Source organism: Phymastichus coffea, unplaced genomic scaffold, assembly GCF_024137745.1.
Source record: "Phymastichus coffea isolate CEN01 unplaced genomic scaffold, Cenicafe_Pcof_1.1 PCOF00112, whole genome shotgun sequence".
Taxonomy (NCBI): Eukaryota; Metazoa; Arthropoda; class Insecta; order Hymenoptera; family Eulophidae; genus Phymastichus; species Phymastichus coffea.
The window spans coordinates 751,110-768,325 of NW_026706923.1; the positions used below are offsets into that span (position 1 = coordinate 751,110).

The 17,216-nt window shown below is 40.5% G+C and overlaps 1 protein-coding gene across 1 annotated transcript; it reads left to right on the forward strand.

The window, feature by feature from the left end:
• Positions 1 to 6,856: 6,856 nt before the first annotated feature.
• LOC131670618 (uncharacterized) lies at positions 6,857 to 8,445 on the forward strand. The gene is made up of 2 exons (XM_058946339.1): positions 6,857 to 7,057; positions 7,246 to 8,445. Exon 2 carries the CDS (start codon positions 7,283 to 7,285, stop codon positions 8,165 to 8,167), a length of 885 nt encoding a protein of 294 aa, XP_058802322.1. The 5' UTR covers positions 6,857 to 7,057; positions 7,246 to 7,282; the 3' UTR covers positions 8,168 to 8,445.
• Positions 8,446 to 17,216: the final 8,771 nt, after the last annotated feature.

Sequence of the window (17,216 nt, forward strand, 5' to 3'; positions counted from 1 at the left end):
TTGGTTCAGAAATTACGCTACTGGTGACTGTCGAGTCCAATGCCAAACGTAAAGATCTCAACGATTACGCGGTGTCCGAAGACGGCAATAACGACAGTTGTAAAACTCAAAAATGTCAAAGAATTTCTAAAATAAAATTTATGACTTATTCTGACCAAACGGTCAGGAATTAACAGGAAAATCCCTTCTTGGCAGCCTTAAAGTGCCCGTGCGCGTGTTACTAGATCGTAAAACCATAAAGCAACGGTCAAAATCTATGACAGGAGACAGAGAGAATGAGAGTGTGTGCGTGAAAGAGAGGGACAGACAGACGGACAGAGAGAGAAAGTAAATCCCCTGTTTCGATTTTTACGTGAGATTCGTGGGTTTTTCTTTATTAACATAATACACAACCACGCCTTTAGCGCTAATCCACTTGCCTACCCTCCGAACTGCAGTTTGGAGTACCCGAACCCAAAGGTCAGCATCAGACTATTACAGTAATTACGACGTATTTCGGCAGTAAGTTAAGAAAATAACCTGCGCTCGCCATTGTCTCTTGCCAAACAGACCCTGGTACTACAGTTTTGTTAATGCTCTTCATTTGAATATTCTGGAAACCTTGTTGCCGTAGTCAATGAGTTTAGCTGTATTGCATATTCCGTCTCCTCGGTGACCGAAATTCTTTGCATCTGCACTTTACGAAACTTTATTTATTTTCACACATAATATTTTGAAACGGCATACGCAGATATACACACCCAGCGGAATAATTAACACGAGCAACTGCATTTTAGTCTGTTATCAAGCCGACAAAAGACGTCGTAGCGAGCGAGCGGCAACAGCGGCAACAAAGTTGGCCATGCAAAGCGGCAACCGCCGCTACCACAAGAGAGTCGCATGGCTTTGTTACGAAGCCAATCTCGCTACTTGGAACTCTGGCAATCAGGCTTTATCTAGAGCATCCTAGACATGCGTGCGATAACGAGTTTTGTAGGCGCTTTTCCATTTTCTCTGCAAAACTATGTAGCCATTGATCTGCAATACGTCTATACTCTAGGTAATAGCAGAGATTTGTTGAGGGATCGCTGAATGCATGCTTGCGGCAGTCCACTGGCTTTCTTTGAAGCACTTGCAACCACGTCCGTCGAGTCGTATCCGTATAAATTCTTGTTCGAATTGATAATTAGTACATATAAAAGTATAATAATAAGCGTTTTTTAATCAGAAAAACTGGCCTGGCTGATCAAAGTTCATATGAACAGTCTGGTTCATTTCGATCACGGAAAACCCGCTTAATCTCGTAATCTTTTCCAAGTTTCTCATGCTTAAATCACGGATTTTATTGAGGAACTCTGAATAATATTGAAGCAGCGATTTCGTCTCTCTATGGGCACCTCGAGCGCAAGCGTTCAGCACTCAATTCGTTTTATTTATCGCCTGAGATAAGCGAATTAGCAATTGATAAATTCGCCTATTGTTCATGTTGCAATAAAATAGCCGATGGATATCGTGCATATACATTCGTCCGATACGAGCGAGCTTTCAGATTTTCCGAGCGATTATGTTTGTATCCGTAGAAAAGCAATCGATTACCAGTGTTATTGTGTTGTCGCTCGGGCGTCTGATAAAAATAGAAGCCCTGGTGCTGTACAAATCTTCGTAATCCCGCGCGCACCGTTACATTATGCATCGACGCTAGTATGAGGGAAGGAAGATACATTCAATCGTGAATCGCGGCGAGGCCTTTCATTACCGCCGACTGCTGCTGCTGTTGCTGTTCTCGATGTGTATTCCCGGCGATTTATTGTTTCTCTCTTTCCGATGAGCTATACGGCGTGCTGACTTTATTGGTGCGCCTCGCGCGCTCAATTTACATGAACCCAGTTTTTCGAGGCCCGCGATATCCTTCAAATCCAAAGTTCCTCCCTCCCCGTGAGATTTATTCGGCTCGGTGCCGCGATTAATGCGTCTGCGCGCCGCGGCCCGCGAGTTGCTTTTCTTTGCGTCGGCCCTACACGCAGTTGCGCTGATCTATTTACGGGCGCGTGGATCTGATCGATGTGGAACGCGCAGACGCCGCCCCGGTTGATTGATTCGAGCAACGAGCTATTCCGCGAACTTACGCAACTCACCGACATCGGATGGATAATTGCTCGCGCGGTGTTTGTCTAATCCCATCCGGGCCGGTAATTGGCATCGGCTATCGAATCTGGAATCTTCGCTCGGGGAAATGAACGGCACTCGGCGTGAAATTGACCCAGAGAGAAGTGAAGCTAAGCGTTACAGCGGCAGCTTCTCAACAGGTGGTCGCGCGCCTGCCACTTACGCGCACATATATCGTTTACGCACTTGGCTGCAAGTGCCGCTGACGATATATCGCTTATCTGGCTGTTACTCGCCGGAGCACTTTACGGCCTCGTAGTCATAGCGATTTCGTCGCGCGAGCACGCTTTTACGGTACCACTCTCGCGAGCGAGAGTGCGAAGACCTTTGATTTCGCGTGCCTATCATCATCATCCTCATCATCCTCATCATCGCCTTCTTACTTTTTACTTGTCGTTATCTCGCCTGCTCTTCAACGAGATCCCAAGATTGCGCGCACTTCTAGCGCGAATATCACGGGGATACGCCTAACTTCCGACTTTGCAATAAACTCATCGTCGAATTTGCAGCGCCGGCAGATTGGCACCGAAACAGATGCCTGCGCGATGCCAATGAAAAGGCAATGCACGGGATAACGGATCTCGAGCTAATTTCGTGAGCGCGGGAGGAGCAGCTAGCTGCGATGCCAATCGAATCTCCTCGCTCGCCGCGGTCGAGCGTTCCTGGCTGGCGGGGTGCTGCACACGACTGCCGTGTAACGCCGCTGCACGATGAGAGAGGCTCCGTGTCGCCTACGCGAAGGTCCCGCGCGACTCATCGCGGCAAAGTGGTCACGTTCGCTGCCCTCGCCGCAGCACAACTCTCACCTAATATGCCTTATCTCGTGTGTGGTGTGTGTGTGTGTCTACCTTGGCAGAACGAGAAATCCGTGTTTTGCCATTTTCGCTTCCGCCTGTCAATGTGCACCGTCTACGCTCGATAAATGACCCACCGATGCGCTAATTCTTCGTGCCGTTTTTTTTTTTCTCTCGAATTTGCGCGTGCGCCTGCGCATGTGCGGCCGCAGCTCGATTTGAGCGAGTACCGTGCAATTAAGAAATTAGCCTGGATTCTAATGTGCATACACGCAAAACAGTCGTGTATATTAGATTTCGAGACCGCGCGGACATTAAATGCGCCGCTTACGGGTAAAAGTGACAGCAAGTGTATAACTGAGAGACGAGGAAAACTTGATAGCTTCTTGACTTTTTGTTCGTTGGCTCGTTGCCTCTCATGACATCGCAATAAAGTAATTCATTGAAGTAACTTTAAATAAGCAATAGACACTCGGGATGGGGGTTTTTCGCGAGCTAAGTGGATCGTGTTGCGCCTCGTAAAATGGAACCGCGCAGCGCGAGCTCGCAGCGGTGGTAATAAACCTTTTCAAGATCCTCAAGTTTACGTCTTAAACGGCGCGAGGAAAATTCAGCGAAACGAGCCTGCGCTCGAAGCGCAACAACTTTCGAGAGCGCGCTGCCGCACTCCGGAAGTCGGGGCCGAGGAGAGTCAATGTTTTCACGCGGTTGTTGGCTCTCGCTCGCTCATACGCTTAACTCAGCTCAATGTAAATCCAAGCAGCGCGCCGCAGCGTCCTGACTAACGCTTGGAGAATGCCGAGATAGCGCCACGCAGCTATACGCCGGCGATAATGAGCGCAAACCGACCGGGAGCCCATGCCCGTCGCCGTCGTTCAAAACAACGCTCTCTCGACGGCTCCGAGCGTGTGGCATTTCGCTCTTTTCACCCTATCAATGGCGAGCAATTGGATCGCCAACAGCGCCTCTCTTCCTCGACTTTCTTTTCGACAAATTCCACGTAGTTGTCCTGCGGCGATTACGTGCACCTCGAGCAGCGCACTTTTACGAATAGGAAAATTACACAAACGGTTTTTTCCTATTCGAACCCAACCCAAAGAAAAATTCGACTGGATGTGGTTGCGTAAGACAATGAGCAGCGTATTGGCAAATCGCGCCGATGGCGTTTCCGCCTTTGCACTTCGCGCACGCTCGATCGCGCGGTGTTGAGGTCCAGCTCGGGCGTTCGTTTGCTTGTCCAAGTCGATCAGATAGCGCGAACGCAACGGACAGCGCGCGAGCGCTAGATGACGCGCCGATGGATAACTGACTCGTTAGGTTCGCGTGAGCGCGGCGCGGACCTGCTCGCAGTCGCGCGCTATGCGCACTGCTTGCCGTTGGTGCGTATAGAAACACGCCGAGAAACGTATTTTCTCGCGTGCGCACGTCGAGAAGGGAAACGCACTCGACTCGTTCGGCCGATATTTTAAGTGCAGTTCGCAACGCGAATCCAATTGGCCGACAACCAAAGATCGAACGCGACTCTCTCCCAAAGTCACTTTGATTGCGCACATGAGCGAGCGACTCAGGCTCGCAAAACATAAGCTAATTAAAAATCTAGTCTCCGAAGTGACTCGCAGGAGAGAGCGTGTCCGTAAATTCTCTGCGAAAGCGAAGTTGATCTTCGCGAAGCATTAATAGTCTTGTTTAGAACGCCCAAAGTAAATAGACAATAATTAATTTTCTCAAGGAACTGGTCAACGAATAACTGGTTTCTCGTAACCGGTAAATTTATGAATTCATTAATTCGTAGCGAAATCCAAGTCAGTTTGATGTCTCGCTAAATTAGCTTACCATGACTAATTGTCAGATCTGATTTGCAGCCTGCAGTGTAAGGCACTGCGCTTGATGAACTGTAGTAGTAATGCGCGGCGTTTGTAATTAAAAGACTCGAACGCACGATCAATAAGCATTAGCCAATAAGTACAATTGTCGAGAACGCCGGGTAAGATCGTGCGATCGAAGTGGACGACGCTCGTCGGCGAGCGCGGCGCGCCCAGCTGCAGAGAGCGAGCGGGAGAAAATCGCCGCGATCTCCGACACGCTGTCGTCTTATTAATAAGTTCGCTGGCTGGAAAATCGTGCGCGTACCGCGCAATGCGCGGGCAATCGCGCGCTTGGGGACCAATGGTCGTTGCATTGTGCGACATCGATATCTGTAACGAATGAAAATCGTCGCCCATCTACAGACCGTCTGACTTTCAGCGCAGAGTGGAGTTTGGCTTGTGCTAATGGAGCGGTCGTAGGCGCGCAACCAATTCCTTAGGCGACCTTAGGCGAGTAACTTGAAATCGTTTGTTTACGGGGGGGGGGGGGGGGTGCGCAGTGCGAAGAACGGCTCTCCTACCCGCGTATAAGCGGCGCTGCGCTCGCTTTTTTAGGCGTCGGTTCGCGCGCGTGGTCACGCTCCTTCGCAAATGCCCGATTTTTAGCCTCCAATTACAAGCGCGTAAAGATAGCGTTGCGCTTGAAAGTATACCGCCGGGAGGGCTCTTTTGTTGCAGCCGCGAAGCGAAAGGCGTGATTCCCGACGATCTCTCGATAGCCCATTAAAGTTCAGAATAAAAAAGAAAGAAACGCTATACGTGGAATATTTATCATTCGACGTGTGTATTCGATAAGCTCGCGTAGCTGTATTTTGCCAATCATTATAGCGAACGATGCATAACCCACTTATGCAGAAGAGTTTCGCACGAAAAAAAAAAAACAAGTTTAAATCGCAGATAAACGTGACGAGACGGATGTGTCACCGGGTTGGCGCGACTCTGCGAGAGTAAAGACCACCTGGTTGAGAGGTGCTATCCGTGCCACTTCATCGCTCTCTCTCTCTCTTTCTCTCGCGGGGCTCGCGTGTGCGCGAAGCACATGAGCTGCAACATTCCTAGATCTCTTTTAAAGCTGCCTAGGGGCGCGCGAGAATACACTGGTTCGCCGACTCTGTGAACATATAGATGGAAGGAGAGACTCGACGAAGCTGCACACACGTGCACGCACTGGACTTCGTTTGCGAGGATGAATACAGGTGTACCCATCATCTCTACCCGTTATGCTTTATTTTCTTTGCCATTGTCCACTAATTCATGGCAGCCCCGTTTGCTGCATTATTAATACGCTCTTTGATCTATCACGATGCAATTATTGTCGCTTGATCGGTAAAATTCAATTTGCAAATTACGGAAATTGCCTGAACGTTTGATGTACGTTGTTGATTTGAATACAAGAGTAAGCGTGGAGGGCCGTTAAGCTCAGCGAGTACGACCTTGCCGTGGAAATGTTTGGATTATATCCTGCAGAGACTATAGTGCTTGGCGCAACGAAAAGCCTTCAAAAAGGTGCCGCACGTGACTCATTACCTAACCAACTTTGGCGACATCCACGCTTCGTATTTTTTTTAACATTATTGCAGTTTTGTAAATTCGTAAGATGTCTGTTCAGTTATTTATCTCTTCCCTCATGATTCGTCAATCTGTAACAAATGGTATTTTCCATAATTGGGTTAAGAATTAAAAATAATCTAGATTGTAAATGCGCAACATTTTTAAAAATTACGTGCTAACCTTATTTTTAAGTAAATAAACGTCAATTTGGTTAATAATTCGGATGGGAGTTTCGATTACAAATCAAACGAAACTACGTACACCCCTTCCACGTGAACAAATTGTGAGATGGGGGAAAGTCTGTTAATCTGCAACACTGACCCCCACTGTCCCTTCTGCATTTCGGAAAACTGTGCCGCAACATCATTGGCTAGTTTCTAGAGTAGGCTGTCCCAACAAGGTAGGCCCTTCCGTTGTCTTCAAAACTGTAAGTATAGCTTATTGGTTATTTGGTTTCACTGGTTAGTCGACAATCAGTGGATAGTGTATACTGGGGGCGCATCGGCATTTTTCGCAGTAGCACTGACATCCTTGACCGATGAACAGTTTTTCTTCCGTTGACTTGTGCTTAACGGTCTCTGTGCTAGTGATCATCGCAGCTTTTGTTTACTACACAGGATTTTATTTGGGCATTCGTTTGGCGTTCAACCTGTCTTGCCACGACAATTCGTCAAGCTGATCGTACATTAGCCGATTGCTATTGTAAGTATTTACATAATACACATTGCATATATTTTTTTAAAAATTGCCTTTGTTTAAAATTTGTCAAAAAATTATTCTTTTTCAAATCTTATTTCTTTTTTTCAAATTCGATTCATGTCTAGCCGCACCTGAGACACAACGTTTTGTATTATTGATAACTAATTTATTTGTGTTTCTTGTGTGTTTAGGTACGTCTCAGCTTTAAGTATCTAGCCTAATCGTCATATGGGTTACGACTCTTGGACCTCCGAACGGTCATTAGATTCGAGTGCCATGGTGGACCAGCTCTCCGATATATACTTGACCGACGAGGTGGTGCAAGAATTAGTCGACAGAATTCCTCCTGATTTTCTGATGGAGATGGAAGCAATAATTAATAACGATGCTGCTAGCGTATCGCGCACATACGCCACGATGCCTGCGAATGTGGATTTTGAGCCTCCTGTCGAGCCTATGTCAGAAGTACAATCAGCGAAACCGGAGATCAACAACGAAGCATCGGAATTTGTTGCAATCATCGGATTCGATGAACCCCTTCCACATGTCGAATCGCCTACAGGATGCCTTCAACCTATTAACCCCAATCCATTGCAAAAGACCGAACTTCCTAAAGACAACGCTCCCCTTCCCGAGATTAAGTCTTCTGAAGTGACGGATTTCTTTCAAGAAATTGAAGAGTTCCTGCAGATGCAACAATCCTTGAATCATCAAATACAAACTACAGTACAACCGATGGTACCTGATGAATTGATTCCTGATTTCATGCCGGACTATTGTTCCAGAAGTCAATGTGGCAAAGTTATACGCAGACGAACTTATCATATCGACACCACTGGATATCGGCGCAGGTTCAACTACGGCCTCGGTAAATCAAAACAGGAACTTTATGGGAATCCATTTCTCAAACCAACTAGGTATTTGTGCGATTACTGTCCCTCCGAGATGTACAAGATTACGGTCTTTTTAATGCACATGAAGCGTCATCGCGACGACGAACTTCGACGTGGTCTGTCACGATGCAGTTCATGTGGAATGTTGTTTTACGATGTAATACAGAAGAGATGGCATCAGACAGAATGCCATAAGCGTAACATGACATGGCGCATCTAAAACATTGTTATTACGCGATTGCTTTTTCCAGATCCGAGTACTGTTTATTTAATACTATAACGTACATTGTGGCGTAATATTCATTAGAATAACTTTCAATTGATTTTACTTTCTGAATCGTGGACGTATACTGGTTGTCGTTCTATGCCGCGAACTACATGTTTCTTTGGAATTTCTAAATTTAAGATTAAATTTATATTATAAATTTTTAAGATTATATCTATTAACTAGATAAATATAAAGTTGATAGAAGTACTCGGCGAAGTGAAAAGCATAAGCGTTTCTAGTACATAGGGTGTGGTAATTATAAAATATTTGATTATGATTTGTGTGTTTACTGTGTGATTTATTGTATTATTTGAAAATGTATATTATGGCTTTGGAAATATTAATAAAAATTTTGAACAAAAAACAGGACCGTTCCTTTATTATGAATATTCCTCACAAAAATCCATACTAATCAGTTAATCATCATTTTCTTCAAAATAAAATGAAAGAAAAGTTGTTTAATCTTCAACAGTTTCCTTGGGTACTGTCGCGAAAAAAACATCTTTAAATATTGTAAATTTCGATAATTAGAAGTTATTAGAGATTCAATTAAGTTAGTATTACACTATTTGGTATAGAACCACATGACTTATTTCGACGATTAAAAGATAACCGTAAAAACAAACGGTAATGTAATCCAGAAATTTATTGTGATAGTAGTATATTTTGAGGCGCACGCCGCACCATTGGAATTCACCATCACGGACACCGGTACACACTCGGCCTGCAGGAATCAGACAGATAATCGACGCCTGTTCATCGTACGCACAGCGAGAACAATATAATTCAGATAAGCTTGTGATGGGATATTATTTAGACATTTGCACTTTCGTTTTATAATTTAATTAAACTTGACCTTCATTGTTTTTGGCATTATTATATGCGTATTGCGCGTACTCCCAATTATAGATAATGAATTTTCTATAGCGTCATTTTATGAGATATTCATAAGTAAAGGATTAATGCACATGACAAATCAATGTCAGTTACATAAACTATTATCGTTTGCTTCATTTAATAACACCAATTACTTGATGATCATCACTGTATATTTTTATCAGCATTTATTTAATTAAAACATTTAAGTTCTAGGAGAATTGTATTATTATAATTTTTTTATTTGAGCATTTTAGACTTAATACAGGTTTAATTTAGGCTTAATACAGCTATATATGAACATAAGTTTTACATACGATGTGTATTCGTAATATTTACGGTGTTTCAGTGCAATTATAATAAATTATGAATTTGCACTTTAAAAAGTCGAGCATACCTTTACGTGTCTTTACATCTGGCGTTGATACAAATGCTCCAATAATATTGAAAGGTGAATGTTGTTTCATTTTACACAAATCTCTGAGAATTTTGTTTCTTTGTTCAATGTACAGGTCATATTGCCATAAAACATGATTTATATTTACCATGTTTGTTTTGCAATATTTGAGGCTGCTTACAATATTTACTCTAGCTAAGGAGGCTACAAGGTTATAATGATTTGACCTACTGTAATACTGTTCACTGTGGTTATTAGATCTCTTTTAACATTCAGATTATGGAACCAAGATTTTTGGCCTTGTTTAATATATATTCAAAATATAATTTACCTTTAATTTTGGATTATTATTATTAATATTATTTTCAGTTTCAAAGAAATTGCTTTACTTTTACAGTTCATGAAAGTTTTCAGAAAGTCTTTGACGAGAGAATCAGCTGAATATTTTCCAGTATTACCATCTTTTTTGTGATGAAATGGTAGACGTGTTCTATACTTAGTCTGATTTGATATTATTTGTTGGTAGTTCTTCTTTGCTTAGTAGGTGTTGGTAAGTTAGTGGTGTGTGTCCCATCCTGAGTTTAGTAATCAGAATTTGGCCTCTTCTTTGGAATTTGGTGGTTGGGTTGAATTGAAAAGTATAATTTTTTATTTTTCGTAATGATCAATAGTTTGATTCGTCAATCCATTGATGTTTATATTTTGATAATTCTTGTTTGAAATATTGATAAAATTTTCATCACTTAATGTTAGAGGTGATTTAAAATAAAAAATTCTATCTTTGCTCTTATTGTACTAAGTGAGTAATTTTATTTTGTACAATCGTCAAAAAATTCCAACTTTATGACAATTGCGGTTGACAATAACAATCTTATTTACTACAGAAGATATTCCATTTGTTTATAAAAGAATTTGGAACCTCCGATTTATAGCTACTGGGCAATTCTTGGCTATTTCAAACAGTTTAAAACATCAAATCATCAATTTTGTTCAAAGTTGGTAGACTTATTACCTATACAGAGGTTAACATGTGTGCAGGGTTTTAGATCAAAATATTGATAAGGGGCCGACTTATCAACTGTTGAAAAAATATTGGACTTTTTTTTATTAATTCGATTTCTCGAAGACTAATAAAGATATGAACATGATTCTTTTTTTAAAAGACGCGGAAAGAGTTTCAGTTTTAAAATGTAAATAGTAAAATACCAAATCATTTATTTTTATTATTTCACTTTGGCCCTCCACAATCTGGCAGTTACCTAAGCTGCGTATTTCAAATGAACACAGAAAATTTACATTTAAAACTCACTGTTACCTAAAGCTCATTCTTTTGCGCCGAAATCAACGGAATTTGTGAGCACTGTGGTTGAAAACCTATATTGTCTACGATGACTCAAGCGAAACTTTACAAATTATTTGATTGCATTTTCAAGCAACAAAAGGAGCGATAATATTAAGAAAATAATGATTTAATTTTTCTATACACTACAATTATACAAAAAAATGTAAACTATAATTATGCAATGATAGAAATTTTTATTCAAATCGTTATTTTAAAGAGGATTTTAAAAAGGATTGCTATAGACACGTTAAAAGCAGCCAAACTTAATTTCAATGGAGGCAGTTTTTGCGAAATTCAAAAAGGAGGAAGTTGGGCGTAAGTGCGTCTTTTTAGCGTCTTTGATAACAGTGATAACAATGTAATTCGTTGAATTATCGGTATATATAACATTTATAATTGTAAAGAAAATGTGACTAGAACATTTTCAAAATATTATTTGCTTCGAAGTTTAACGGTTTCCACAGTTCATTTTAGTACTGGGGTTTTCTCCACGCTGCGCATACAATGGTCTCCTAGCAGGGGCCCGACTAAGGTTGGTCCGCAGTTGCAACATAGAACTCATGGAGGTGTTAGACATCTCGTTTGACACTGTTAGAAACAGTCAATTCTAACCTGTAATATAGGTAATTGAACGCTCAATATCAAAAACTGTGCAATAGTTGCAAGATATCGTTTACTTCATTAACAGCGCAATATCATCCCTGTATAGGGGTGTATGGAAAACGAAGATAAGCAATACGGGTACAATTAGGTAAACACGCACTATGTGAAATGCCGAACTCGCTTTACTTGATCGGCAACATCACACAGTGTGTACTTTGCTTCGTGTACTCCCTAGTAGCATAACGTATACCGATCTAGGCGACCGTATTCGTGTTTTTTCGCGCTAAGAACGCACAATATGTAATGGGGTTACTTACCTGTGAAGAACGCTTCGACTTGTTTCGCAGCTACTAAAACTCAGGAGGAAGGGGAGGGCGGTAGCTCCTTAGCTGTGTTGAACTCATCACACTTTAGAAAAATGACTCATCGCACTCTTCGTTCGTATTTTGGCCTACTGTAATCTTACTACGAGCCTCGAAGAGCTTATGTTTGCAAGCAGGATAGTACTACAGATTTAGCTGCGCGGTACGAGTGTCGCCTGCTCGAAAACCGAATACGGCATTACCGAGAACAAAAACTTTGTCAAGTACCACGGCCTGTAAATAGGAATACTAGTGCACAAACGTCAAATTATCTTTTTTGTATCTACGACTTGCATAGGCTTAAATAGTTTCTGATTATTTGAATTTTTTATTGTATACAATTATTCTAATATTGGCATCAATTTCACCTAAAGTTTGAATATTATTAAATACCACTTTTTCGGATTATCTGCAGATGCGTAAATATAATATTCATTTAGGCTAACAAAAGCCACATCATTTTACTATCGCAATAAAGCACATTTATGATTTCACAGGACATTTATTAACATAAAGAGGACAAAATAATACATTTACTTATGCTAATTACCGTCCCTATTTTTTCTGCGCGTACTTGCAAAGTTTCAAATATTCGATGAGTATAAAAATAATACTAACGAAAATAGATTTTTAAGCGGTTATCTTCGTGATAATATTGTGGGATTTGTTCATCATCGTATTAAAAGTTTTGAATTAAAAGAAACGAGGGCAGTCGACTTCTCATTGCATATTCATAAAGTACACATCTACTGAATATTCATAAAATACATGTGTATATTACTTGCTTCAACAAGGCCAATCAAGTTAAACACAAATAAATGACTGCTCGAATAAATAATTCTTTTATTGAATTAAAAGCTTTCGATTGTATGTACAAACATAATCATTTCCGTTTTGGATTAATATTTATTCAAATTAATCAAATTTATTCAGTTTAATCAAAGTTTATTTGAGTCTGGTTTGATTGGACATCATGACAGAAAAATGCAGAAATGGAACAAAAAACCAGATTTCTCGCTGATCCCTTCCTACTTTATCTTTATTTTCATTTCGCAGTTTCCAAAACGTTGCTACCTGAATGTCTTTTCGCCTCATTCACATTATACCATCTAACTGATTTTTTTTTGAGAGAGGAAAAATTATTTATTTAGATAATTGATGGAAGATTGCTAATGAGCATGGGCTGACTTGGGCAGAAATAAAGTGGTCGATACGGTAGTGTTCCTATGTATAGTGATCAATGGAGAAACGTCTGACTAAATAGGGGCGGGTGAGTCTATAGTATAAGTGGAGAGTAGAAATTTGTCAAGGATAATACTTTTTCGAGCCGAGTAGTAGCAGTGGCCGAACAACTTGACTCTTAGAAGTAGAATAGTAACGCCAAGGTGAACGAAATATGAATTTTCTACCTGCGTAGAGGAATGTCGTTTGTTTCGTATAAATATTTCGAAAACATTTTATTGGGGAAGAACGTCTTAAAATTACTTCAATTTCGAGCCTAATCTATGGGCGAATGATAAAATTGAGGGTCTCGATTAGGAACTTCGGCATGTATGCCGGAGACAGTACCTGCGCGACACCAACGAAGATAGACACAAACTTATAGGATAGGTCTAATTGGACCTCAGTTTAGCGGCTGCATAACACGGCTCGTAGTGTAGAGCCTTTCCACCCTAAGGGAACATTCCTGTGATGTTTTTGTTCCGTGTGATTTTGTACCTTCCGGAACATTCGTACAGTTCATCATCTATCTTCTGCACTTCTTAAACCACTGATTATGTATAGGAAGTTCGATGATGAGCTATACTAATATTTCGGGAAGTGCAAAATCACACGGAATAAGAATATCACAGGAATATTCCCTCGTGTGGAATAGTATATTACGATATAAGTGCGGGAAAGTAGAGTCTTGTCTCGTGTGGCTTTTACGCCCGAGCGAACCGAGGGTGGAAGGGAACACGAGACGAGAAACTCTTTCCCGAACATGTGCCGTACCGTATTTTTTTATACGACGTGTGGAAAGTGCGATTTTCAACGCACGTTTTTTGCCGAGCGTGAGGGAAAAACGCACTTTCCGCACGGAGTGTCGAAAATTATTAAAAACTATTATTTTATTCATTCTGCAGACATAAAACGATCCTTTGTGCTTACTACCAACTGTAAGTCACTTAATTTTACAATATTCTATAACACTATACGCCTGACTTCAACACTGAAATAGTACATTACGATACAAGTGCGGGAAAGTAGATTCTTGTCTCGTGTGGCTTTTACGCCCGAGCGAAGCGAGGGTGGAAGGGAACACGAGACGAGAAACTTACGACGTGTGGAAAGTGCAATTTTCAACGCACGTTTTCTGCCGAGCGTGCGGGAAAGACGCACTTTGCGCACGGAGTGTCGAAAATATTTTTACAACATCAGGATCAATATTGTCGAATCGAATCTAATTTTCAGACTTATTTTCCTGAAATAACCGGTGTATAGAATTTTCATTTGAAACGTATCCCTAGTACATCTATTATATAATTAATATTATTTACAAAGCACGATTTCGAAGAATATTTCTCTTATTAACTAGCTTTTCGATTTGAAGACAGTGATTGTGAAAATGTATCAATGCTTGTTACTAAAACTAAACCATTTTATTCAGTGACTTAAAATTTTCGAGACTTATACAATATGATATTTTTAAATATATATGCAATATTTAAAAATCCGTTGCCGCCGATTGACAATCGGCCTTGCAGATTCGATATATCAACCGTTCAAAATAAAATTAGTTCTAAAATTTGTATCGCAAATAAATAAAATAAGTTTAAAGTTGTGATCGAGTCCAAAAAAAACACTGATGACAAGTCTGAAGAGCGCGATTAAAATATACAAATATCCCTATCCAAAGCAATGTCGCTGAATGCTATTTGTCAAATCCATAACCCCGTTATCAATAGAATCAAGGGTACATGGCTTCAATATTGTGTGGATTTGTTAATGCCATTTAATAAGCACGTTATAGTCAGGGATTCGATGACGTTTCCTACATAACCACGATTAATTTGGGAGAAGACACCTGACGAAGCTACTTTCGTTAATCCAATGAAAAAACCCGAATTGGAGCACTTGGCGGGCTTCCCGTTCTCCAAGCAAAAATTTACAGTGTTGCTACATTGATATCCGATTTTACAAGTTACCAATCTATATCAGGCATATAAGGTGACACGCTCGAATTGTCAGACGCAGCATATGTTGAAAAGCCTTCGCCTCGGTTATCAATAAAAGGCGATATGAACTTCATTCGACATCTAAGAATTGTGTAGTTATATATGTATTTGATAATTTCTGTATATACTTAGCATTTTTTTGCACCAGCAACCATGCTAATGAGAAAGATTTTGAGAGAATTTGCTAATTTTATATATAAAGAATCGTGAGAAATTATGTGAAACATTTCTATTGGTTAGATATTGAAAGAGCTGTAAATAGTTTTATGGCATTTATTTTTACTATCTACAATATATTTTCGCGTCGTATTACATAAATTTGCATAGTAAAAGTTTTCTTTCATTGTAAATTATCAAGACCACGTGTTATGCGAATCTAATTAAAATTGAACGTTTGCGGGCGTTCGAATGCATGTACACCTTGATAAATGTCTGTAGCATGACTTCTATTGGACTTACAAATGGTATTTTTAATAATTCCAAAAGAGCAATTGTACGATTAAAACAACAAGTACATGTGTAAAATAAAAAATGTAAATTAATCATGAGCGACGCGATAGTAGCGTATTGTGCCATTATTTCACTTTCACGCACAAGGTTTCATACGATGCTGTAGAATAAGCTCTTTGGTATTGCAGCACGAATCACTGTTATTGTTGAATTTTCATAATCGTGATCATAATTTTATCATAACTTAGGAAGTATGATAAAGTTCAATTTTTACTTGAAACATGATTTGGTTCGTAGGCGTATTTACGTAATTGCTAATTATAGGCAAATCTTTTTCTTCTCAAGCTATACAAATGTTTATATTGAATTACATGAAGTATTTTTTCACAAAATAAATTATTTCATTTAAATGTATTACATTTATAGCTGATTTCTTTCGTAAAACGTACGTGATGTAAGTAAGCCTTGCGATAGGCTTGGTTGGTATGCAGTTTTGACTCGGTCGATATTTTCAGTGCTTTATGATGCACTGTATGATGTAAATTTTGCTATGGTCGTATTATCTCTCAATTAATTTAACATTATCATTAATAACAAATATTTTATGGGTCCCATGTTGAATGAGCTTACGAATAAAATCTGACTTTGCTGAAGTAACAACCTATAACAAGTATGAAAATTTAATCCCGAAGATTATCAATGGTGGAGTGACCGGGTACGAATTAATTTTTGCGAATGAGCTTCCGAGTGACACGTCGTACGACACCGCGTGTAACGATACGTAGCGCAGCGATAACCGTAGAGTTGCGAGTAGGACACGCTATCCTCTCAGATAATTCGTTTTACATTACAGGTGTACTTTGATACGGAAGGATTAAGTCACTACGAATCCTGATGCTAGCGCTTCTGCGTTGATTACGTATACATATATTATCCGGTCGGTTGCAAAAATCAACTTGGCGCTCGCGTCAGATATTTCATACACATATCTAGGTCAATGAGATATTGGATTAGTATCAATTAAAATTTCATTGAAATCCAAACGAGAAGAAAAATGAAACGACATTGGCTAGTTTCCTCAACGCTGACGTTTGCTCTGTTTATTCGACAACAAGAAATGCTGTAGTTATAGATGCCTATAACGAGCGCAAGTTTGTTTTTGCACACAAGGTCGCAATGTAACGACACGTCGATAATTAGTAATGTAAATGCATACCGTGCACGATTGTAGTAGATGTCGGGTAATAAATAACGTAGAAATAAACTTGTCACTCGCGGAACTCATGGCACGATCTCAATAACAGTAAATGCACTGCAATTACAGCAAATGAAACCGCGTGTAATCATATCTCACAAATAGATCAATTAAAACTTTCATCATGCAATCGCTTCTTAATAAGATAACTCAGCGAATCAGGCGGAGGGACAAAGTAAAAAGAAGGCGAATTTATTAACACGCGTATAATCGCACGGCGGCAGAGCGAGAAATCGCCAGCGGTAAATTAAACAGCAACAACTTATCGTATCGGTGCATTTTCGCTGCGAGAGCTGCCTTTCGTGAAATTAATCACTCAAGCGCGTTCAATAAACTCGAAGCCGCGTCAGGCGCGTCACGCGAACGCGTCGCTAGAAAATCGTAAAACGGAGAGAGAGAGAGAGGAAAAAAAGTGGCTTCGGCCTACGCGTGCCGAGCGACCAGTACCGAAAGAGCGCGGCTCCGCGTTACGTTTCTCGCGCGAGACGAAAGGGATCG

Coding starts and splice junctions, on each gene's coding strand:
- LOC131670618 (XM_058946339.1), top strand. CDS start 7,283: ATGGGTTACGACTCTTGGACCTCCGAACGGTCATTAGATTCGAGTGCC.